At 41.0% G+C, this 27,257-nt stretch overlaps 1 protein-coding gene across 22 annotated transcripts in view; it reads left to right on the top strand.

Annotated features, from left to right (window-relative positions):
- Positions 1-27,257, top strand: part of LOC108278914 (formin-binding protein 1) — a 65,442-nt gene that overhangs the window by 4,040 nt on the left and 34,145 nt on the right. For 2 of the 22 annotated variants that reach the window (XM_053687656.1, XM_053687654.1), the window contains exon 1: positions 4,970-5,863. The exons of 1 other annotated variant lie outside the window; for it this stretch is intronic. In XM_053687656.1, the coding sequence (XP_053543631.1) occupies positions 5,816-5,863 (48 nt within the window). In that variant the 5' untranslated portion in view covers positions 4,970-5,815. Of the gene's footprint in view, positions 1-4,967; positions 5,864-22,821; positions 23,022-27,257 lie in introns of those variants that run through there. 19 more of the 22 variants (XM_053687659.1, XM_053687658.1, XM_053687662.1 and 16 more) reach the window with 15 other exon arrangements.

Below are 27,257 nucleotides of genomic sequence, written 5' to 3'. Positions count from 1 at the left end.
CTGTGTCATCAGCATAACAGTGGAAAATAATACCATGTTCATGAATAATTTTACCCAGAGGTTGCATAAAAAAAAAACAGTGGGCCTAAAACAGAACCTTGCAGGACACCTAAGTTTTGTATGCGTAGAGAAGTCAACATTTAAATCTACAAAAGATCAGTCAAATAAAACCTGAGCCAGGAGAGGGCCGTTCCCTTAATGCCAACAAAACGTTTTAGTCTACAGGCCCGTGAGCCGATTATAGTACTTTTTGTGTTGTGTCAGGATATCATTAAATATTCATGCTATATTTACATGATATTGTTCCAGATCTGCCATCGCTCTGTCAATACCATCTGTTACCATACAAACACACATGCCATTCATCATGAGAGGATATGGAGACAGGCCAGGCTTGACTGAACACAATGCTTCCCACACAGTACAAATTACAAAAGTAAACATATAAAAGTCGCCTGTATTAAATATTTATATTCATTTTAATGTTAGAATAATTGCCTCACGGTTGAGAAAGCATTTTAAAAAAATGTTTGTGGTCAGTGGCCTGTCTTATTGCCGGTTCTGTTCTGGAGGTCCGTCTAACAGATCAGCTGTCTTATTGCCGGTTCTGTTCTGGAGGTCCGTCTAACAGATCAGCTGTCTTCTATGGCAGCGTTTGGACAGCTATGACGTTACCTCGTGATCACTAACTCTTAAGTCCGTTGGAGAAAATGGAACAAATATTCTTCGACTCCACTAGCCATTTCTGGCTAAATATAAAATCTTACGTTAAAGATAATTACCCATGTCTCCCCTGTGTTTTCTGACGCACGGGATTATTGGATATGTAGAACAGCGAAGGCGCTTCAGAAGACACCATTTCATGCAGACCTTCCACTCAGACATGAGTCTTGCTGAATACCGCGAGTCAAAAGTTTCAGGTTAAGGTTAGGAGAGAATTATTTATGTATTTATTTATTTATTTGGTTATGATGATACACATGGCAGTGGGAAAACCCCCACAAAGATAGAATTACAATGGTGTGAGTGTGTGTTGGAAAGTTGGAAGGTGAACTCCAAACCCCTCATGATTCAGTGCTTATGTCATTTTTCTCCTTTCAGAAGCACCAGTGGAAAATTTGGTCCTTCTGCAGGGAGATTACACCTAGTATCGCATTAGTTAGCATTAGCTTGTGAAATATGATGGGTTTAATACAAACTGAAGAGAGTGTGTCTTCACATGACTAAGAGCCTTCTTTCTCTCTTTTGACCGTCCTTTTTAACACCCCCCCCCCCCCCCCCCCCCCTTCTCTGACTAATTCTGACTTACAGGAAGTTAGTGTTGTGACAGGATGTGTCATCACGTCCGGGATGCGCCACCTTTGGTGCCTATCTCTTGCGTTTCTGGCATCTTGTCACCCTGTATAGTTGTTTCTCCTTTATTTAAATAACTAAAGCCCGAGTGAATTTCCACTGTGTGCATAAAATCATGCAGATACAGGTCAAGAGCTTCAGTTAATGTTCACCTAAAACATCCGAGTGGGCAAAAATGTGATTTCAGCAACTTTAACCGTGGTGTGGTTGTTGGTGTCAGACAGGGTGGGTTGAGTATTTCAGAAACTGCTGATCTCCTGGGATTTTCAGGCACAGCGGTCTCTAGAGATTACACAGAATGGTACAACAACAAAACATCCAGAAGTTCTTGTCGAGAGAGGTCAGAGGAGAATGGCTAGACTGGTTCAGGAAGGCTATGGTAACTCAAATAACCACTCTTTACAACCGTGGTGAGCAGAAAAGCACTTCAGAACGTACACCAGGCTGAACCTTGAAGCAGATGGACTACAACAGCAGGAGACCACATCAGGTTCCACTCCTGCCAAACAAGAACAGGAATCTAAAGCTACAGTTGGCACAGACTTAAGACTGGACAGTTGACGATTTGAGAAACTTGGTCACATCATTAGCTGATCACAGTGAGATGTCTTCACTGCTGGTCCTGGAGAACATACACAGTGCACTATAGACCCAGTAGAAGTCTATTTAAGGTCAGCTACAGGAAGAGAGTGACCACTTTGATCACTATCTAAAAACATTTGTGTACCTTTACATCCATATATGAGTCTTCTCTAAACTGCTGCAACGTTGGAAACACAACATGTCTCTCGTATGCTGTAGAATTACAATTTCCCTTCACTAGAACGAAGAGTTCCAGCATGACAGTGCCCCTGTGCACAAAGCGAGGTTTATAAACACGAGGTTGGCATGTGAGAACGTGAGTGGCCTGCACAGATCCCTGCCTCATCTCCACTGATCAGTTTCGGGATGAATTGGAACGCTGACTGCATGCAAGGCCTTCTTGCCCACCATCGCTGCATGACCTCACCTAATGCTCTTGAGGCCGAAGGAGCAAATCCCTACAGCGATGCTCCAAAATACAGTGGAAGAGTGGAGGTTATTATAACAGCAAAAAGGGGGGACTAAATCTGGAAGGGCATGTTCCAGAACACATATGGGTGTGATTGGTCAGGTGTCCACATTCTTTCGTCCATATAGTGTCGGCTATATCATGACCATACAATGTTTGAGTGGCCATACTGTAAATGAACATAAAAGACTGGTGTTCAGAACAGAGATGGAGATAAACAAGGAGAAAAGTGTATGTGTGATATCTCAGTTAGCTCCCTGTTAGTTCCTTGTCTCTTGAGCAGCTCTAGCTTCATGATGGTGCAGCTTGACAATAATTCTTAATGTTCTAACTCGAAAAACAGCAACTTGCCTCCTGTGTTCTGACCAATGAGCGGCTCTGACACATATTTATTTACAGGGATGAAAGGTTTACTGAAGGTGAATGAATGGGAATATTTAATTGTGTCAATCAATCAATAAATCAGTCAACCAATTAATCAATCAATCAATCAATCAGTAATGCTTGTATATAAACCCATGATACTAAATTTCAGTATCAATATCAAATAAATGTCTTGGTATCATGACAGCCCTGTTAAACTGGAATTATGAATCACATTCCAACCGTGAAATTCATTTAGATAGCCTTGGTGTGTGTGTGTGTGTGTGTGTGTGTGTGTGTTTAGCCAGTCTGTTTTGAGAGTAATGAATGTGATTAATGGAAGTAAATAACTACGGTATTCTTATTCGGTCCCAACAGCTGTCAGGTATAAGTGGGATCATTGACAGGGTCAGATACAGGAAGATTATTCAAGCTGACAGTTATGGACTTTTTCATTTGTTTATCTCTCACTTGCAAAGCCTGATGGGAGAAAACCTACTGACCTCCCGCCCACTGTCTTCCCATGTATGAATGCATGGCGCGAGCTGAAATAAACATCACAATTGTTTAGTTCAGTGTTGTAGCCAGTGTAGGGCAAAAGTAATTTTATTTCAGCAAATTATTTGATCATTTCAAGTCATTTGCGTGCTACCTAGATTAAAGCTCTCGTTCAGACGGTAGCTTCAAACAGATATCTTCTAAGAGTTCCCAATTTGTCTGAAATGAAAGTAATAAATAATCAATAATAACAATAATAATACAAAAAGAAATGAATCCCAAAATGCTAGCCTTTCATCTCATAGAACTGAAGTTTTTGTATTTCACGGTAGTATCTGCATCCGACTGATAACGTGGAACCCAATCAAGACTGTGTGCAAACCAAATGAACACTTCCGAGGTTTGGGGAAACAATAAAGTTCGGTGTTGTCTATGCAAATCTGAATTAGCCTAGCACAACGTCGGTTGCCCGAGCGAGTAGCTAACGAGGAAACATCCTGGTGTGAGCGCCGGTGAAAGATCCCTGAGGCGAGTTTCGTGGTGTAAATGATACGCGATCGATAACAACATGGACATGAATGATAAACGAGACGTATTTATAAACTCTGTGATCTCTGTAAACGGCACCAAGTTTCCTACTGCTCCAGAGTGCTAGTTAGCATTTACTTTAAATTTAGCTTCTCAGCAGTGTTAGTGGACTGGAGTAGTATAGAAAACTTATTGAGACTCCATTTGAGTTTAGACATAACAATGCTTACTTAATTCACGGGGACAGCTGTGTTCAAATCAGCAGTTTCGCACATTACAGTATGGTTGAACTTACGGTTTTACTACCGTTAGCATGCAAGGTACACACCGTCACATAAGGGTTGAAGGAAGTGGTGAAAAACATTTAAGCAAATATTTTGGTTTTACAATTTAAGGCTTAAGTTTTTCCCTAAGTGTTGTATTATACGGATACATCCATCACCTCGTTAAAATAATAAATAAATGTTGTGGAATCTTCTCATTCTCACTGCTTCAGATAAGCAATATCACACGAGAAGGAGCGTCGTTATGCTCACGATTAGCGCGTCTGTGATTAGCTTTCAGTGCCGCCAGCGCAATAGTTGGGATTATGATTCTATTAGCTGTTCTCTATTTATACAGGCAGGCAACTTTCTCTCAATTTCAGTCTAAAGATATCGCCGTAAACATATCCACATTCATGAATTTTGTGTAGTCAGTTTCATTTAAGATGAAAGATATACAGTGTACGCTATATACACGTTATGGTCATAAGTATGTGGAGACCTGACCATGACCCCCATATGTGGGCTTTCCCCAAACTTTTGCCACCACAGATTTTGCAGAATGTCTTTGTATACTGTACCGTTACAATTTCCCTTCACTGGGACTAAGCGGCCCAAACATGTCCCAGCATGGCAACGCCACTGTGCACAAAGCGAGGTCCAGAAAGACATGATTTGCCGAGGTTGAAGTGGAAGAACTCAAGTTCTAGCTCAGAGAACAGAGAAAAAATGACCTCTACCCCACTAAGCATCTTTGGGATGAGCTGGATCACCAACACCAGGCCTCCTCACAATGCATCAGTGCCCAGCCTCACTAATGCTCTTATGGCTGAATGAGAACGAATCTCCACAACTCACTCCCAAAATGTAGTGGAAAGCTTTTATTAAAGAGAGGTTATTATAACAGTACAGAGGGACTAAGTCCATGTTAATGCCATTCCTTTGGAATAGGATGTTCAACAAGCGCACATAGGGGTCATGGTCAGGTGTCCACATACTTTTGGCCATATAGTGTATCTATGTGAACATAGATGGTACAGATAATAACAACTGGCATGAGCTAACATTGTCTACTTGAGTATTATTTTTGCATTGTGGCACTCTCTGCTGGGAAAACTTGGACTCGGTGGACGTCTTCGTTTACACACAGCGAATACACGTACATTGTTTTGATCTTTAGCATTTTAGCATGATGTGTCTTAAATCAACTTTAAGTCTCATTCTATCGGTAATGACTGCAGGAGATCCATCAGAGATGGTAAAGTTCCCTTTTCTAATAGGTATGTGACCATGCTGGGGCATGAACGGGTATTGTTTTGTGGTGTTCAGAATCAGGAAATAAGACAATTAAACAGCACTTCATGAAACAGTAGATAACCTTTCATAGTGTATTGCACTTCGGTGTGTGTGTGTGTGTGTGTGTGTGTGTGTGTGTGTGTGTGTGTGACTGGGAGAGAACCTTAAGTGAGAATTAGATCTGAAAGTGGGAATGGGAAAAACCAACACACACACACACACACACACACACACACACACACACACACACACACAAACACACACTCACACTCACACACACACTTACAGATACTGCCAAGTGAGTGGAGCGTTGCACAGAGAAGGACAGATCTCAGCTGTCAGTGTGTGTCTTGTCTGACCGTGTCTACTACTGTACAGTCTGTACACTGTAAAAAAAAAAAAAGAAGAAGAAGAACAAGAAGTGTAGCGTCAACGATATATAACAGTTTAATTTTCACCTGACATGGATTACGGAAAACCGGAGACGCTAATTAAAGAACTACAGCTGAAGGTGAGTGTGTGATTATAATTGCCAGGTCATAACACTATTAATCCGTTGGTGACTTGTACCCGGTTACAGTTCTGAAGATCTAAGGAAATGACCCATTTAAAATATATATAAAAAAATAAAAACAGTGTACTCAGTTTGCACTAGAAATGCTTCAGCAATCCTCATGATCACAGTTCTCACTTATTTTATTACATATATACACACACACACACACACACACACACACACACACACACATATATAGTAATTAATTGTACCTAACTGCCAGTGATATTGGACGTAAGCTAACCATTCATATGGTTAAACTTCTTTCTGGATGCACACAGTTGTATTGTATTATAATTGTATGTATGTATATATGTATTTATTTATTTATTGATTACAGTGTCATGTTATTCATATTTAAAATGACTCACTATAGGTGACAGAATTTGATACAGGTACAGTGTGAAAGAAAATAACGTTTATTTTAATAAACTATTTAAAGTACACTGAGACTATTTTGCTCCTAAAATCCTAAACACTAGTAGACTAAATGAACGAGCTAAAGCTAACGAATTAAACACAAAATAAATGATGCACTGATTAGTGGAAAAGTGGCAGTCATGTTTACGTTGCACGCTAGGCATCATGCTAGCTTTACTGACCAAGCCAGCGGTCTGTATTAACTCTTAACCGACCAGGTGCACCAGCGGTCTCAGGGTTAGGGTTAGGGTCTTCATGATGTCTCTATACGTATTTACGCTCGATGAGAGGTTGTACGTGATAGCACAAGATTAAATGGGAAGTAACTGATGAATTAAAGCTGCGAGTGAGGAACTGAAGAAATGTTGAAACACGTGCCATTGCAGCGGTCTGAAAGATCGTTCCGGCCGGTTGTTTAGATTTATTACTCTACTGCAGCGTATCTACTTGACATTGAATGGAGAACATCTCAGCTGAAGTGCTGCGTGCTCCTTGCGATAGTGAATGTAGGGTTCGCTCTGCCTGCTCTACATTCCTACAATGTACACGTGTATGTTTATGTAGATTTACTGAATGCAGCACAAAATATCCACGAGAAAATCTGTTACTCGTTTGCAGAAACGAAAGAGCGCACAATGTGTTACTTGCTAATACCAGACGTCGGTTCCGTTAGTACGTGAACCCGAAACGTTCGCACACGTGCAGTGTGTTAAGGATCTCATTACAGTATATGAGACGTGTATGAGCTGAACAGAGCGCGTGTGAGAACAGTTCTGTTTTGATCTAAACCTGGCCTAGCCGTTCAAACGGCTTAGACTCCAGCATTCGCAAGTCATGTGACCGCACTCATGAACTGTTCATGAAAATAGAGACGCATTTGTAATTAGACCGTGATAGCCGTTTAAACATAACTCGGGAAATACGCTTTACACACACACACACACACACACACACACACACACACACACATGTAGAACACAATCCGAAGTGGGATCGCAGTAGGAAAACTTATTAGCGAGTAGTCCAGTTTCATAAAATGCTCAGCAGAAGCTTCAAAATATACTGGTGTCTGTTTTCATTTAAATAGTCTTTGAATAATTGAAGCCGTTTGATTTTATTTGATCTGTTCTCCTAGTGTAATTGTTTAATTGTAGCCATTCAGAAGTGAAACACTACACGCAGACGACTGAAACCTTTAACATGCCACATACACACTGAATATAGACTGAAATGACAAGCACGCACACACTAACTTCTGCTAGGGGAAGACTGAGGCTTGTAACTTGAGCTAGTGTGTGTGTGTGTGTGTGTGTGTGTGTATATATGAGAGTGAGAGGTGCTGCTTTTACAAGCTATTCTTTTTACATATTAGCAGAGGAAGTGACCAAGCCACTTGAGGAAGTACTTACCTGAACTCTAACCTATTAGCTGTCACACACACACACACACACACACAGAGTGTATTGCATGAGATTTGAGAATGATAAGAGCTGCAGTATGTGATGGAGAGGTCGACCGATAATGAATTTTACAGATACCGATCAGTTTTGCAGTACCTGCGGATAACCGATTAATCACCTGATTTTTTAAAATGTGCACGGTGCATATAATTATATATGCATATAATTAAAGCCTACACCTCTGGTGTGTGTGTGTGTGTGTGTGAGCCATATTCATACATGAGTACACAGGAACGTGAAGACGGCGGGTGAAAAGCACGAAAGCTCCGATGCTAGTCTCGCATTGCTTAATTCCACATTTCTCTGTTATGACTTCCTTATTTCAGAGTTTTGCTTTGACTCAACCCGAGAAAAGAAAAAGTCACCAGGTTGCTATAGAAACCACAGTGTGAATTTACAAACAGGCGTACATGCACACGTGTGGCCATGTTGGTCATGTAGCCATGGGAACTCGACCAAATAGTTTGGTCTGTGCTAATCATAGATACGCTAATGCCAGCCTAACACTATGGGAGCAATAGCTTAGCCTCACGCTAACTGAGGGTAACAGGAAATTTGTAGCTAAACGTTAGCGGAACGGATTTAAACGATGAGTCAATAGTCGTAGCACAGAAAGTGCAAAGATATTAAGCTGTCGTTCCCAGAAGTAGGGAATAAAGTAGTACTGGTACTTTTACTGTACTTTAGCTGTGCATTTTTTACTTTTACGCACTACATTTCTGAAGAATAATTTAATTCGTCTGCTTTCTTCTCAGTACATATCAAAACTAATTGAAAAAATTGTTTCATGTTTTTCTAAAGTCTCCCTTTTTCAATTCTCACTAAGAATTCTAACTCCACCATCCAACTCTGTCTCTGCCTAGTTCTGTTTTGTATTCAGTATTTATTGTGATTGATAGCCATTAGCTTGTAGCCTAGCTTATACGGTCACTGTGTACATGTTCTTAACGTTTCAGAGATTGAGGATATAGCAGCTGTTCGCTTTGGATAACGTGTGCCCGTGTTCCTTGATTCCTTGCCGCATTTGTTTACCATCGGTCACCAAAATAAACGTGTGGTTTGAGACATGCGCTTGTGTTGGATTAGTGGAAATGTTACTTTAACTATTTTAACTCTTAACTTATTATTCTGTTATTCATCGTACCTGACATATTCAGTAACTACTGTGAATAATTCAGTAGCTACAGTGACGCTATAAGGAAATGTAGTTATTATTATTCAATTATAAATATACTTATATTAAGCTACAGTCATGTGTAAATTTTTGTTTCAAAAAACTCCTGCTTGTTGAGTAAAATACAGTTTTACTGTGACGATCGGTAACTGTATGATAAACATGATTTCCATGCCCACCCGTGTCGTGCAGGAGAGGATGGGTTCCCTTTCGAGGCTGGTTGCTCTCAAGGTTTTTTCTCGTTCATCAGGGACCTACATTTATATCCGGACTTCTATTTAGCTGCTTTGTGAAAATGTCTATTGATAAAAAGATCATCAAGTCAGTAGAATTCAGTAGAATAGAGCTGTTCCAGGAGCGTCTGTTTGAAATCGGCTTGTATTTTGTACTCGTACGTCATACATCAGCAGGAGTACGCTTATCGTCATGCCCCAGATTTAGGGCTTCCTTCATTTTTTTTTTTTTTTACTGAAGCAGAAAAAGATCATCCAACTCTTCTCACCATGTGAAAAACTAATTGCCCCTTTAAACTTTAAATCTGGTCGTTCCACCTCTAGCAGCGATAACTGCCACCAAGCGCTTCCGATAACTGGAGGGTTTTCGAGCATGAACTGCCCGCGTTACGGCCCTGCCACAGCATCTCACTTGGTTCAAGTCAGAACTTTGTCTAGGCCACTCCAGAACTTTAATGTAGCATTTTTTGAGCCATTCAGAGGTGGATTTACTCCTGTGATGTGGATCATTGTCTTGCTGTGTAATCCAGTTCTCAGTGAATGTGACTTGTGCCGATGTGAGATTAATCCACGCACTGCAGCACGACCCACATTACACAATGTTCTTCCGCATGTAGCTAGCTAGCATTTTTCTTCTAGAGAGGGTAAAAGATCTTCACGTCCACAGCTTTAATTTGTAAAGGATGCGTATTGATAGGCATTTATGTACTAATACATTCATAATATATTAATGTATTAATGTGTGGGCCTTCCCTTTGCACATGGGAGAAAAGCGTTTTGAGTTTGTGTTGTCTGATATACAGAGAAAGAAGGGACATGGTGTGTGTGTGTGTGTGTGTGTGTGTGTGTGTGTGTGTGTGTGTGTGTGTGTGTGTGGGTGTTACTAGCTGTTATGAGTTCTGATAATTGATAAATCTAATTTTTTGAGCAAGGTCTAACGTTATACATTTAAAATCATGTAATAGTACTACTAAAATATCATTTAATGAGCCTGAAAATGAAGTGTGTGTGAGTGTGTGTTGGTTTGCTCACACAGGAGGAAGTGAGAGGTAGAAACAGGAAGAAGTTGTGATCACAGAACCCTGTGCCTATTTGAATATCTCTCACATGCAGAGAACATTCTGGAAAAACTAGATATTCGGATTTGCAGCTAACACTTGTGTGTGTGTGTGTGTGTGTGTGTGTGTGTGTGTGTGTGTTGGTGGATTGTCTTATACCCCTAAACTCTCAGGGCTGCTTTTGATTTGCTAAATGGTTGCCAGATATGTGCACATGTTTGGTATTGGGTGTTTGGGTTTGGTCAGATGTATGTAAAGTCAGTGGCTTTCCACATTCATGATGTGGTTTCCACTCTACACAGGTAGATTAGTGTTATTAGTGATATTTCAAAATATTTTTTCTTAATGCTTCAATAATTTCCTCTTTTCTTTCTTTCTTTCTTTTTTCCTTTTTAATGAAGTATGCTAATGAACTGAGTCTGATTTGTACGGTGGACGAATGTACATGAACGAATCAGACTAAACGGAAAAGGTAAGTATATTTTGTGTAGAGCCGCAACAAATACTCAAAAATAATCGATTATAAAAATCGTTGTGAATGAATCTCAGTATGGATTGGCCGGTCTGCGCGTGGCGCGGGGTTCGTTTACTCATTACGTTGCTCCTGTTCCGAAAACACGCTTCGGAGAGTAAATACTAAAGTTGTGTCCCAAATGATGTACTATACACTTACACTATGCACTATGTACTCTACCGTCTTGATTGACAGATCTGTTGTCCAATCAGTGGTATGTAATTCGTTCACAAAATATACCTACCTTTTCCGTTTTGTCTCATTTGTGATTTTGTTTTCATATTTGTGTTTTGCACTGCCCAGTGTGCACAGTGTGCCCGCAGGATGTGCATCTGTGTGTGTGTGTGCGTGTGTGTGTGTGTGTGTGTATGTGTGTGTATGCAGGGTAACACGGGAGAGTGGTTTAAAAACACGTTAGATTAATATATTATGTTTAAAAACACAATGGTGCAGTCCTACACTTACTCTCTGTCTCCGCCCCTCTCTCTATCGTTCCCCTCCCACAGAGAGAGGTTGAAGTGACGAGCAGAGGTCAGTCTTTATTTAGGATCTCACTCTCACTCAAGGCTTTGTGTAACCTTTGACCTCATTACATTTCTCTCTGGCCCAGAAAAGTTTCCATGAAGCTGCGTGCGTGCGAGCGTGCGGAGAGCCGTCTAAAATCTCTGAACCCATTGTAAATCGCCTCTTTGAAGTATTTTTGGATAAGAGCAAAAACAGGCGATATAAAGCGGTATTTTGTGAAAACTCATCGTCAAGGGACTCCTTCCAGAGTAACAGAATTCGCAAGGACCCCGTTATGATTACAGCACAGATTTAACAGCAGTTCAGATATGCTATCATAATAATTTATTCCAGCCATTAGAACTCTTTATGACTCTGCCACCTAAACACATGTGTGTGTGTGTGTGTGTGTGTGTGTGTGTGTGTGTGTGAGAGAGAGAGAGAGTGTCGTTAGCGCAATAGCTCAAGAACGTATGGTTGAATTTTTGTAGAATTTATATGGAATTATCATCGTAACCTGAGGGTGAATCGATTACATTCCGGAATTGATCCAAACAAGATCAAGGTCATAGCAAGGTCAAATGTCTGAAATAGTTTTTCTTTAATAGCTAAAGTTCTGTTTGAAATATATATTTAAGGGTATTTGAGGCATATAAATTAGTAACAAGAAGGAGTAGACGTGTTGGCAGCAGACGCGTCCCCACTGACCGGTTATTCCTGAACTTTACGCTCACCCTAATATAGATCTTCAAATGTATGTCAAGTATTTCATTAAGAACACGGTTAGACACTATGATAACTAAATAACACCCTTAACAGCATTAACACTAGTTGACTGTAATGTGATTTTACAAACGTAATACAGTCAGTGATGTACATCATGGACCCCAGAAACGGGGCTTAGGCAAATAAACATGCATTATTTATACATTTGTGTTAAATTAACAAACAGGAAGAGGCCTGTGTGTTGGTGAGTGGTCTATAACAAAAATAGATCTAATGAACAACAATCTCTGTGTCTTTTCATATGTGTTTGTGGGTTTATCACGCAGGATGACCCAGTTTCCATCACCAACACTTCCTCCAGTAAATAATACCGCTATCCCAAAGAGTCATAGATTCAGATAAAAATATCTATAGGGAATTATAAGGAATGTAGGCCTGTAATACACAATTATGAAGTGATGCAGTAGAGTACAACTATATTCTGTTCCTCACTTGGCTGAGTAGTTATGAGTGTATAAAAGTGAGTGATAGTCACTTTTAATCTATCAGAGTAATAAATACATTTTTAAGTTAATCAGCTTTGAAGTTGATGAAAAACAAAAAATGTCATCCTGAAATAATTCTCAGATATCTTAAGCACTTGCCAGTTATAAATATAATTAACTTTAGTTTGAGAACATTTTATGGACGGTAAAACAAGCACTGATAAGGTGTGTGTGTGTGTGTGTGTGGCATGAAAACCAGCTAATTTGCTGTGTATGCAAATTAGGTCCCCATTAATGATGAGTTCTTGTTATGTCCCCATTAGGTGTGAAAAAACCAAGCACAGAAATTTTGTGATATTTGTTTTCTCAGGCTTAAATTATACGTGCCTGATTTTTTTCACATCTGTAGGACCTCAGGAAAGTGGTGTCCCCACAACACATGGGTGGGACTACGGACCCCAAAATGTTATAATTACAAAAATGTGTGTGTGTGTGTGTGTGTGTGTGTGTGTGTGTGTGTGTGTGTGTGTGTGCAGTTTTTGTATTACCTTGTAGCAGTGTACACATTCTCACATATACTCACATATACATTCTGCAAAACATGACATTCAATTAGTTCTTAACATTTTTTTTTTTAAATAAACAAACAAGACACTGTGTTCACATTTAGGTCTGTTTAGTGCTGTTATGGTGTGGTGCTGTAAACGTTAACAGAAAATGTTAACACGTTGCTTAAAAAGTAAACAGGGAGCTTATAATTCACCTGATGTAATGTGAAGATCAATATCAGGCAGATTAAACAGACAACACCTAAAAGTGTTTGATTACATCACCTGCTCCTAAAGTGCATGCTGGGTAATTTCTTGTACAGCTCGTACATTCCACGTCTCCTTTATTTGCCCCATTTTTGCTTTATTTCACTTTTTTGGATTTGCCAGAATTCTGACACTTGCATAAAATCAGCGAAGATGAAGCGAGCTGATAAATGTCTCCCTTGCTGTATAGAGCTGATAAAGCTGTGTAGTGCTGCTGGTTCGGGTTGTTGAACTCGCGCTTTCATACCTGTCCATGTCATCATTTCTAAACACGGTAGCTATGTAATGCTCGTGGTAATAATAGTCAGTTTTGCCAAAGTTATTGTTGTTTTAGTTGAACTTAAGTCAATAAAACCCTCAAATTAAACAGGTTCTCGGTGGATTGGTGACTCTAAACTGACCCTAGGATCGAACGAGTGTGTGCGAGTGTGTGTGAGTGTGTGCGTGTGTGTGGTGTCCTGAGATGAACTGCTGTGTATTCCCACCTCGTGCCTAGCGTTCCAGGGCTATGCTCCAGCTCCACCGTGGCCCTGATCAGGATGTGTTTACTGAATATGAGTGAATGAATTTAACACTAACACATGAATGTCAGTTTCAGCTTCATGCACTCATGTACACTGCTTTTCTGCCACAAGCCACACACACACTCTTACAGATAACGCATTCGCTAAACTGTCAGTCCTGCATTCCTGGAAACATGCGCTTCTATAAATATGTATTTTACCGGCCAACTGTGGTGTGTGTGTGTGTGTGTGTGTGTGTGTGTGTGTGTGTGTGTAACTCAAAGGTGAACAGCTGTTCCCAGTGTGCGATGGTGGCTGATGTTTGTAAGAAATGTCTTCATATTTATACTAAGTTGAAACTGTTTTGCCGAACACATGCAGACGGGTTTTGCGGATTTCAGCTTTCTCAGAGCTACAATGTGAAAACCGATATACATGACTGTATATTTTTCCAGCCTCCCATGATGCCGTGCATACTTCTTCACAGTAACTGGTCCCTGATTTTCATTGGTTTCCATAACTGGTTTTGATTTGTAAATGAAAACCTGACTGGATGATTCCACCGTCACGCCCTGATTATATCACTGCTCATGTAGCTGTTTTTTACCCAGAAAGGTTTTGAAAGTGAACGGTGAAATTTGACTAAAAGACCCCCCCCGGTCATTAGATATAAGCGTGACCGTTATAGGAAATAACCCTGAAATAAAAATGACAGATGTAATTACAGACGTACAAACAGTAAATTCCAGTCATAAACTTGACTTTACAAGTGTGTATAAGAGCTGTAAAGAAGAACAAAAGCACATTATGATTGTGTGTGTGTGTGTGTGTGTGTGTGTGTGTGTGTGTGTGTGTGTGTGAGTGTGTGTGTTACACACAAGGACTGAAAATGCCTTGTCTTGGGTGGGAGAGAAAATGAATGAAAGAGCTGTGTGTAAGCAAAGGTCTTGTCATGAGTGTGTGTGTGTGTGTGTGTGTGTGTGTGTGTGTGTGTGTGTGTCTGGCCTAAGAGTTTACAGTAGCATTGTTCTAGTACATTCCATAACACAAAGAGGCTGTGTTACTGAAACACACACTAGCGTTTGAGCATTTCGCACTAATATTTGTCCTTGCAATTTAAAAATAAATTGCCTACAAGCACTAGAATCAAAAACACAGAGCACACACACGCACACACACACACACACACACACACACACACACACACACACACACACACACAATGAGGACTGTGAGGAGCTTTTTCTAAGGTGACAAAACAGGAAACCTCTTTCTGATGTTCCGAGGAAATCTTTTCATACAGGTCTGTGTGCGTGCGTGCGTGCGTGTGTGCGTGTGTGTGTGTGTGTGTGTGTGCGTGTGTGTGTGTGTAGGCTTCTTCCTGTGGTATTATATTAATCCATATTAATACGTTGTGAGTCACACACTTGTGTAAGCTACGGTATGTCCAGTGGTCCCCTCTGCACTCTTTACTGATGGTACTGAATACACCTATACACAAAACTATATACACTCTATATACTGTACACCTATACACGATACTATATACACTCTATATACTGTACACCTATACACTAAACTATATACACTCTATATACTGTACACCTATACACGATACTATATACACTCTATATACTGTACACCTATACACTAAACTATATACACTCTATATACTGTACACCTATACACTATACTATATACACTCTATATACTGTACACCTATACACTAAACTATATACACTCTATATACTGTACACCTATACACGATACTATATACACTCTATATACTGTACACCTATATACTATACTATATACACTCTATATACTGTACACCTATACACGATACTATATACACTCTATATACTGTACACCTATATACTATACTATATACACTCTATATACTGTACACCTATACACTATACTATATACACTCTATATACTGTACACCTATACACTATACTATATACACTCTATATACTGTACACCTATACACTATACTATATACACTCTATATACTGTACACCTATACACGATACTATATACACTCTATATACTGTACACCTATACACTAAACTATATACACTCTATATACTGTACACCTATACACTATACTATATACACTCTATATACTGTACACCTATACACTAAACTATATACACTCTATATACTGTACACCTATACACGATACTATATACACTCTATATACTGTACACCTATATACTATACTATATACACTCTATATACTGTACACCTATACACGATACTATATACACTCTATATACTGTACACCTATATACTATACTATATACACTCTATATACTGTACACCTATACACTATACTATATACACTCTATATACTGTACACCTATACACTATACTATATACACTCTATATACTGTACACCTATACACTATACTATATACACTCTATATACTGTACACCTATACACTATACTATATACACTCTATATACTGTACACCTATACACGATACTATATACACTCTATATACTGTACACCTATACACGATACTATATACACTCTATATACTGTACACCTTTATAAATGGAGTCTTGAATATATTCCATTACAAAGCATTCAAAAGTGACTTATTCAGAATGCAACATTTGTGCCGTATCATCCTTCTGTAATTTTACTGAATATGTTTATTACTTTTTACTCTCTACGGGAATGGTCCGGGACCAACGTGAAAGGACTGGAACTGTGCAAAAGAACAAACTAATCAAGCTGTTTGAACTAACGCTGTTTGTTTTACTGGACCGTTAGTAGCCCAGCACACACTGATCTAGCCTAGCACAACTCAAATTTGAGAATTACTTTTCTATCACAAGTATGAAAAGTTAAGAACACTTATATGGCTCTGTAAATGTTTATTACATTGCGTAAGACATTGAACTGAGACTAAGAGACATTCCGTGCATGAAGCAGTGTGTACTCAACAGTCCATCCATCCATCCATCTTCTACACCCTTTTCAGGGTCACGGGGAAACCTGGAGTCTATCCCAGGGAGCATGGGGCACGGTACTCAACAAATTATTAAAAAATTCATGGGTAAACGCTGATGGCAGTAACATGAACACAAGACCAAAACCATCGAGCACGAAGGGACATTAAAGTAAAATGATATTGGGAAGGATTTCCCCTGGTCAGGGTTACGGTAGATCCAGACCTTATCTCAGGGACACACTCGGGGTGTGTCTCTACCAGCTCCCTAGTTCAGTAGTCAGGGCGCTGATAAGGGAGTCGGCTATTTTAAGGGCTGTCTCACGTGCACTGGAACGTTCGCCCCCTAAAAACATCCCACGATTCATCGCAAGAACCATGGCGCATCGATGCGCACTATGCTGCGTTACTGGAAACGGAGACTCTCGGCTAAAAAAAAACAAAAAAAGCCGGATGAGCTCTCAGTTAGCTTTCGGCTACAAATTTAAGTAGCTTGCTATTGTTTTCGTAGCTGTCTAATGATTACGTACGTGAGTGATTTTTAAGGTTTTGAGGTTCTGTAGACAGTTTGTATATAAGAGTCTAACCACTTTTCGGTGTTTAATAATTTCCACTAGCGAGCCTACGTGAGTACCATGACACAAACACGTGTGATTACAAACTCATATGACATATAAAACGTAAACATGTTTATGTTTGACATTTTTGGTGATCATGGGCACACCAAGAAACTTGGAGCTTTTGACTCTCTCCACAGTTGTTCCATTGATGTGCAGGGGTGAGTGGTCCACTCGGGTTCTCCTGAAGTGGACCTCCAGCTCTTTAGTCTTATCAACATTAAGAGATAGATTGTTGTCTCTACACCATTCTGCGAGCTGGTTCACCTCCTCCCTGTACGCTGACTCGTCAGTGTTGCCGAAGAGGCCCATAACTGTAGTGTCGTCAGCAGACTCGATCATGTGAACGGAACCGAACTTCACAGCACAGTCATGAGTCAACGGGGTAAACAGCAGTGGACTGAGCACACAGCCCTGAGGACTGAGCACACAGCCCTGAGGGGCGCCGGTGTTCAGTGAGGTGGAGTTGGAGGTGGAGTTGCTGATTCTGATGCACTGGGGTCTCCCAGTCAGAAAGTCCAGGATCCAGTTGTATTGCAGGTGTTTGAACCCAGCACGCTCTCCGTAAACTCAGCTGAGTTCTCCGTTGTTGTGGGAGGATTGTGTTGAATACCCCTATTCACACCTAGGGATGATATAGCATAGAAAATCCACCTGCGGGGATGCTTTTTGGGAAGTGGGAGTTTACCTGCATTACAATGGGAGAAGGTTTTCACCAAATCAAAGTAGCCAAAGTCTGGAGTAACTTTGGAAGCTTTTCCAAAGCTTCTCCTAAAAACTATAGTGTAGGTGTGCCGTGAAGACAGATTCTTCTGTTTCTTTCTTCCCTGAGTATGTAACGTCATTATTTTGTCACAGCTCAACTGTGTGTATGACTGTGAGCACATTTCTGTGAGATGTTGGTCTTTTAATGCCTCCTCTGGTCATGAGTAGCACTACACACACATGTGCATGCACAAACACACGCGCACGCACACACACACACACACACACACACACACACACACACACACACACACACAAAGTAAGATACAGTCAGTACGAGTAGGTGATTTGATGATCTGATATTGACATCATCATACCCTTTTCCTGAGGGCCATCAATACCACCTACATAGTTGTGTTTTTTTGTACCAAGTGCAATGTAAAATTCTAAATTCTATTAAAAGATTACTGGGCAAATTCTTTTGTAAAAATTGCTTTTGTTCCTATATAAAAAAAATATTGATTGTAGATGTTGAACTTTAAACTATGTCACATGAACATTTCTTTAATTATTACGCACCCTTAGCAACCCCACACACCACACGGGCCAATAAAATACCTCGATTCAGAGGCCATATTCACTCAAATTATAATATAAAGACATGTCATAACAAGCCTCCGGATTAACGCAACCCCCTTCATCCCGGGATGTAGATCACATGACCTTAAAGGGGTCATATCATGACTTTTTAAACGTTTTGAAGCATTAAGTCTTCTGTTTATTGGGTTTAATAGAAGAGGATAACGTGCTTCAATGAGCCGGAATACCAGTACGGGATGAAAAGGACGTTCCAGCCTTTGTCCCAGTTGCTCTCTGGCTGACTTCAGTGCCAGCCGGCTATCCCAAGTTCTCGAGCTAAACTTTACAGATGAGTAAGAAGCAATATAATCTATTATTCAATAGCTTCTAACGTATGTTAGAGAACAACTGAATGCCTTAACTGCTCAGCAGTAAAACAAAACGACACGGCATCGGTCCCGAATCCTTTCTCATCTCGTATAATACTGTACACGTTCACTGACGCACACTCGATAGACAGTAAAGGTGATCGAGATGATCGCGGTGAATTGAGCACACAAAAACAGATCTTGATGGGGAGGTATATCTAATTATGGGCCCGAGGCGTCAAGAGGCCACATCCTTCCAACAGAACTCGCTTCTCAACTGAAAACGAATCTCGAAAGGCATCGGCTTCCGACTGTGTTCTGTCTCATCATCACGTCTCGTACGTCGCACATGCGACATTGGTGTATTTCTTCTTGCTGGAACGTTTTATCTGCTTATCCGAGGATGGATCTCACACTAATAGGCTGCACTGTTGTTCACCGAGTAAACTATCTAGCTCACGAGCTAGAACGTTAGCTGCACAAACTAGCTACGGAACACTTAAATGAGATGCCTGACGTTACCTCGTGACATATATGAGGCGTTTGTCCAGACTGTTATAGGACAGTGTTCCGGTGAAAAGAATCATGGGATTGTCTACATTGAGAAGAACGCCGGCATTCATTCATTTCACGTTCATCCTCCTTTATCCTGATAGGACCGTTTATCATGACGATTCAATGAGGAAACAACATCATAATTATTTTAAGACAGTAACGGCACGGGGTAAGTTCACTCAGTGCGTTGCTTCTGTTCCGAAATCAGAAATACGGCAGAGACTACAGACCCGGGTTGTGTCCCAAATGATGTCCTACACGCTGCGCACTTGCCCTGTGTACTCGACTGTGTAGTGCACGAGTTTTAGAAGGACGGCATCGTTTAAAATGGAACACTAGCATTTTTTTTTTTAACTAACCGGAAGTATAAGCTATTTCCCAATCGATATATATATATAAAAATTGGACAAACAGTTGGGTTAATGTAAACTTTTTGTCTGAAATGTATATGTGTAACTCAGTTTGTAGAATTTATTTGAAATAAATGAAAAAATGGTATTGAATAATAATTAAAATAAATCATCAGATTAATCAATAAAAAAAAATAATCGCCGGATTAATCGATCATGAAAAGAACGGTTAGTAGCAGCTGTGCGTTCTGCCTCCGCGGCGAGCGGCGATAGTGTGCGTGTAGATGACGAAGAGGCTTACATAACAGTCAAAAGGCTGGAAGGAACCTCTCCAAAAATATTAGATAAGGTTGATAGAGACAAAGAATTTGGTTCAATGGAAACCTGTGTGTGTGTGTGTGTGTGTGTGTGTGTGTGTGTGTGTGTGTGTGTGTGAGAGAGAGAGAGATTATGTGGCACCAGATGTTTCCTGCATTCCCAATTTAATTTTTTGTGGATTGCACCAGACAGACCCAGTTGATGTACAGAAGCAGCTGTGTGTGTGTGTGTGTGTGTGTGTGTGTGTGTGTGTGTGTGTGTGGAAAAGGGAAGGACATTACTGAGTTATTGTTTCCTCATCTATCGCTATAAATACTGCCTAAGTGCATTATTCTCCTCATTAGCATTATAGTCAAGAAGTACAGCCTTACCTGGCTGATGCTTTTATCCAGAGTGACCCACAGGTCAGAGGTCAGGGGTTAAGGACCGACTATGGCCGTTTGAGAGTGCTGGTATTGGAACTCACGATCCTCAGTAGTGCAGAGCCTTAACTCTTGATCCACCAGGTTTTAGAGTGAAATAAAGATAAAGCTGCCTGGAAAATGATGATCAATGGATGTCAAATAATGATACGTTTATAAATAAATATAAGAGCTAATAAAATTCAAACTGCCTTTTTTTAAAAACAACGACTGTTGGTAAAAACACAGAAACAAACAAAAACCATGTACAGCGTCTGATTATTGGTTCAGTCTTTGGTTATTTTTTTACATTAAATCACATTACATTACATTTATTCACTTAGCGACGCTTTTATCCAAAGCGACTTACAAATGAGGAAATACAGGCAAAGCGATATCTCACGCAGAGAACAGTACAAGAAGTGCTACCATACGAGAGCTTTAACTGAGTTCTAGAGGAAGCAAAGTGCAGAGTAGAAGTGTAAGTGCATTTTTTATTTTTATTTTTTTATGATGAGTTGGTTAGGTGTTGACGGAAGAGGCGGGTCTTTAGCTGTTTTTTGAAGATGGAGAGAGATTCTGTGGTCCGGGTTGAGGTTGGAAGTTCATTCCAGCACTGAGGAACAGTCAGTGTGAAGGTTCTGGAAAGGGACTTGTGCCACGCTGAGTTGGAACCGCTAAACGTCGGTCGCTAATCGATCGCAGATTGCGAGAGGGAACGTAGGCCTTCAGGAGAGAGTGGAGGTAGGGGGCGCTGTTCCTGACAAGGTCTTGTAGGTGAGCATCAAGGCCTTGAACTTGATGCGGGCGGCTACAGGAAGCCAGTGGAGGGAGATGAAGATAAATAATTGATGCAGAAAAATGTAGATAATTTCGGTTGAAGCATATTAGACTCTATACAGTAAGTCCAATATGTATAAGATTAAAAAAAGGATCATGCCATATCCCACATTATTAATTCATGTCATTTAATCCGTGGGGAAATAAAACTCCATACAATGAGTTCACAGAACCGAACGCACGGAAAAGCCCCTGAACAGCCACAAGGTGAAGCACTTTTGATTCACGTCTACGAGAATTTAAAACAATCTTTTGCACAATAGAGGGAATGCACGTGACGTCACGGTAGCCGGAACTCGCCGCGGTCACGCCCACTGAGCGGCAGCAGTAGTGCGCGGCGTGAATTCCGCAAAAACGGACAAAACGTATCTAAACTGGGAAAACGCTGCTGTGCGAACAGATTCAACAATAATTCCGAGCTGTCTTTTTACAGAGTGCCAAACAACCGTCCGGTCCCTTCTTACTCGGTCCAGAGTGTAAGTTTTTCGACACGTGGTCTTCGTGATGTACAACGACGGATCATTTCTTTTTAAACGCTGATTGTTTCCACTGATGAATAACGAGGGCTCGTTCGTTCTCTGACGGTGTCTTACCTTCACAAATATATAACGTTAGTGAGTGGAAGCAGTGCTAGCGGCAAACAAACTGGGACTAGCTAGCGTACGCTCTACCAGATAAAAGGGCGAGCTCTGAACCGGACCCGGTAACCCTTTTCTACGGCCGACAGAACCCATGGAGACACACTCGGCAGTAGTTTCCACGCCGTCAGACGGCCTTTTAGTGACGTTAACTTTTCCACATTCTATTAGAGGGAAAGCATCAGATTTCCGTTGCCCTGTGACCGCTCGCTGACCAGAGACCGCTGAAAACTTGGGACAGCCTTGGTGAGGGGAGGCCCTACAGCAGGACTGGGAGCTAACTGCCCTAACAACCTCACGTCCCCTGATACGTCCCTGCGCAGCCCCTCAGAACCGCTCCTCCTTTGTCTGCTCGGCCTCTACGATCGTTCTCAGATCAGGCCTGGTAGCGTGCTGCGACTGTGGCCACCCGGTGCACAACTGTCGTATTTATAATTACGCTGCGCGCTTAATTGCCACATCACGTGATCACGGCGGGTCTGTAAATACCCGTGATGTTACACAAGCTTCGGATGGCAGTCTGTCTCAGGTTTGGACAGGAAGCGTTCGGAGAGCCTGAAAAAACGACCAACCAAACCAATGCACATGCAGACATTTAGAGCATCAGCCCACATACACATCCTGTGTCTACACACACACACACACACACAGCTCTTTCCTTCCTGTTCTCCTGTGCACTGTCAGTAAGTGAGTGAACTATATTACAGTGTGTAGCACTTTCTCTCTGCGCATGCTTGAGATCGTTTTTACACCGCGCGGGTGTGATTGTAGAGAGAGAAAGGGAATCTGTACGTGAGCTAGCGTGAGCGTGTGAGAGGGAAGTGGAACTGAATTCAGCCTTGGAGATGGTGGAGGAGAAAATGGGTGGATGCTGGAGCCACACCAAGGTGAGCCTGTCGTTGTGAACGTTAGCGTAATGTGGATTCAGACTCAGCGCGCTAATCCTGAACCGTGATTCAAACTGCAGTGTGAGGAGGAACAGATTACAGCACGGGTTTGTCTGGTCTTCTTCAGCTAAACGATACCATCGATACAGCCATACCAGCGAAGGGATCGGTGAATTTTACATCTCTTGAAAGGTCCTGCGTTACTCTGGATGAAGCGTATGATATGAACTTTGACCGGGGACAGAAGGAGACTGCGATGTAAACAGCCTGAACGGGTGCTTTTTTATGTACTCAGATGTTTTCGTGACATTTTGGGATTTATTAAAGTGTGTTCCTATAATAATCATGGTGGTTATAAATAAGAGGTTAGAGGCTGAACTCTGGAATTTCTTGGACACGGACGCACTAGTCTGTAGACGGTGAGGTAAAGTGTGTTATACTGTTCATCATACGATCAGATGACGTTTAACACATTCACTGCCTGATGTACTCCGCTGTTTGCTCACATTTTCAACCCTTCCTGCATTATTTATAACTCTGGCATGTGAGCATTAAACACAGTATTGAAGCGCCACGTATAAGGAAACATACACGGTGTGTTTATCGCACGTCTACGTATGCGTTACGGCAGATCGGGCACGAACGTGGACGCGTAGCTGAATATTTAGCTTGATGACCTGAACGTGGGTCAGTTAGCGGTGGTCAGTTTTGGATGTCATTTTGTGTAAATGATCAGTGTTGATGTTGCTAGGACCGTTATAGACGGTGTTATGTTTTTGGACCAGCGTTGGACTGTTAGTGAACTGTAGTGGGTGTCCGTATTTTTTATAACAATTACAGACTCTTACTGGAAGCATCCAATTAAATGCTGCAGTTGTACAGGACTCCCGAGTTGTGCAAAGGAAAAGCACTCACCCTGTCATCATGAGATTGTGAGTTCAAATCCCACCGGTGCATGGCCGGTCGGGTGGGACGGCGTCTCCCCTGTCATTCGCGATAACGCTAGCTGATCGTGGGCATCTGAGCTGATGTATGCCCACTAGGGCAGCCAGCACCTTCGTCCAAGTGTGATGCAGCATGAAGAGATGCAGTTGGCTGGCATCACATCTTGGGGGAGTGTTAGCTCGGCCTTCACCCTCCCCAGTGGGAGGATGGGAAATGGGATTGGGGAGAAAATCGGGAGGGAAATTACTCTGACATGAAATAAAAGTATTCTTAAACACCTTTTTTGTTGCAGTACTACTGTTTGGCTGGCAGTGTGTCGGCGATGTTTTATACCCTGATTCGTATACCCGTAGAAATGTCTTCAAGCATTAAGTAAAATTGAACGATTATGTAAAAACTGTATAAACGTTTACCTCTCGGACTACAGACTAACACTGAATAGTATGTCAGTGTAATATTTAACCTAGATCCTGATACTGTTAGATGTCGTAGGACTTTCACACACCGTTCAGTACTTTCGTTCAGTACTGAGACTCGGATTCGGAGGTTTAGCGATTGGGTTTAGTTTCACACTGCACATTGTGAAATGAAGTGGGCATGTAGGAGTAAGAAACGTACTCGTAAAACTCTTCCAGCTTTAATCAGCGAGAGGAAAAAAACAAACAGGAAAATAACTAGTTCACTAGTTCACATAGGAAATAACTAGTTCAGAAAAAGTTTGTGTAAATCATCCAGCGTCATTTCTCTCTTTGTTCATCGGTCACAGATGATCTAGAATGCGCAGCGTCTCTGCAGCGCTGGCGTTGTTTCGGGTCTGCCTCAGACACTCATGGCCTGGTGGTTTTTTTCCACTCTCTTCCTTTCAAAATGAACCACGAGGAGGAACATGCACCAGGGTTCGATTCGAACGGACTAAACATTGCAGACTAAATTGTTTCGTTTTATTCGACACGGAAACAATAACCCACAAATATCAGCCCCACCCGGTCAGTTAAAACTCTGATTCTTTTGGCAAAGTTGTGGTTAGATCAAGTTCCATGATATCGTATCGGGAGACAGCTGATAGATGTCAGACGAGGAACGGTAATCAGATTGTCTGATCTGGTGTTAGACATTTTTACTCACTGTAAAAGTATTAGCCTAAGATTTTAGCTTCAGTTACAGTGTCTGAAATATGTGTGGTGCATCAGGCGTTCGGTCGGATGAAGCTGAGAGAGCACGAGGTCTTCTGTTCGTCAGTTGGTATTTACCCTCCCCTGAAAAGGCCTAGGGTTACTAACACTAACACTAACACTAACCCTAACACTAACCCTGAAAAGGCCTAGGGTTACTAACACTAACACTAACACTAACCCTAACACTAACCCTAACACTAACCCTAACACTAACCCTAACACTAACCCTGAAAAGGCCTAGGGTTACTAACACTAACACTAACACTAACACTAACACTAACCCTAACACTAACACTAACACTAACCCTAACCCTAACCCTAACACTAACCCTAACACTAACCCTAACACTAACCCTGAAAAGGCCTAGGGTTACTAACACTAACACTAACACTAACCCTAACACTAACCCTAACACTAACACTAACACTAACCCTAACCCTAACCCTAACACTAACCCTAACACTAACCCTAACACTAACCCTGAAAAGGCCTAGGGTTACTAACACTAACACTAACACTAACCCTAACACTAACCCTAACACTAACACTAACCCTAACACTAACCCTAACACTAACCCTAACCCTAACCCTAACCCTAACACTAACACTAACACTAACACTTTCACCTTGACTCCTTCTTGCTTCCTTTCAAATGAACGTTAACTAAATGTAGTTTTTTTTTTTTGTTATTAAAAAGGAAAGTGTGACTAAGATCTAATTCATCTTTGAATTTGGAGGAATAGCTGCAAGTTGTCTCTAAGCCCTGGCCTTATAAACATCACTGACGTTTCAAACACACCGATGAATAGATGGGGGTTTCCTGTAAGCGAACAGAAACTCTAGTTGTGCAGGCCAGACGTCTGTAGAGCGTCTGGTACTTTCTGCAACCTACAGTTAGGGCTGGGTGGTATATATTATTTTTAGGTATACCTGTATTAATTCAGTTTCACTAACATGTTAAATGACCTGATCTGATGGAGAAAATCGGCATTATGTCTGTTTGTGGTGTTGGGTAGAGAACACCGATAATGTTACTTGTTTAATAGTATGATCTAAGTTCTATTAAATATACCGGACAAAGCAAAACAATTTCAATGATCTTGTGTAAATACTAAAATATTCATATGTTCTGTACCTCTAAATATTCACAGTTTGAATAAAAATAGTTGATATTAGCAAAGCAGCATTTTACTAAAGATACCATGGTTCAGTTTTGCTCTTATATTCTAAAGGACCGGGTGTGTTTAGCACTGATACTTTACTTTTTACTTTTATTTAGTATAAACTATATTGACCTCGTTGTTTTATCATTGTGTAGTATATTAAAGGGGATTTTGGAAAGTTAAATTTCTCTGAATGATGTTTGCGCATGCAGGAGGAAGCTGGCAGCAGGTAGGATTGTGGGGCACAGACCCCAAAAGAAGGACTTCAAAAAGCCTTCAATTCTGCTGACTTTAATAATCCAACCTAGAGGGGCATGCATCCAACGAACGCATGAACTAATGTTTCCGCATCATGTAGTGACAATATGTTTCTTATCTTAGAAACATTTCTGAGATGAAAGAAGACTATCCTAGTAATATTATCTACATGAGCATCAGATGATAGACTGGAGTCAATAATCACTCCAAGGTCTTTTACTGCTGCACATGATGAAACAGAAAGTCCATCCAGAGTAACTGTGAGATCAGAAAGATTACTTCTAGCTACACGTGGGCCTAGTACAAGTTCTTCTGTCTGATCAGAATTAAGTAAAAGGAAGTTGATAATTATCCAACGTCTAATGTCCTTTACACATTCCTCAACTTTACTAAGCTGCTGTCTGTCCTCTGGCTTCGCTGAAACATACAGCTGTGTATCATCAGCATAACAGTGGAGGATAATTCCGTGTTTACGAATAATTTGACCTAGAGGTAGCATAAATAAAGTAAAGAGCAGTGGGCCTAAAACAGAACCTTGTGGAACTCCAAATTTAACCTCGGTATGCGTGGAGACGTCTCCATTTACATCTACGAACTGATAACGATCGGTCAGATAAGACCTGAGACAGGAGAGGACTGTTCCCTTAATACCAACAACATTTTCTAATCTATCAGGGAGAATAGTGTGATCTAT

Source organism: Ictalurus punctatus, chromosome 18, assembly GCF_001660625.3.
Source record: "Ictalurus punctatus breed USDA103 chromosome 18, Coco_2.0, whole genome shotgun sequence".
NCBI lineage: Eukaryota > Metazoa > Chordata > Actinopteri > Siluriformes > Ictaluridae > Ictalurus > Ictalurus punctatus.
The sequence above is the reverse complement of the archived record's forward strand: the minus strand, read 5'-3'. Positions and strand labels throughout refer to the sequence as shown.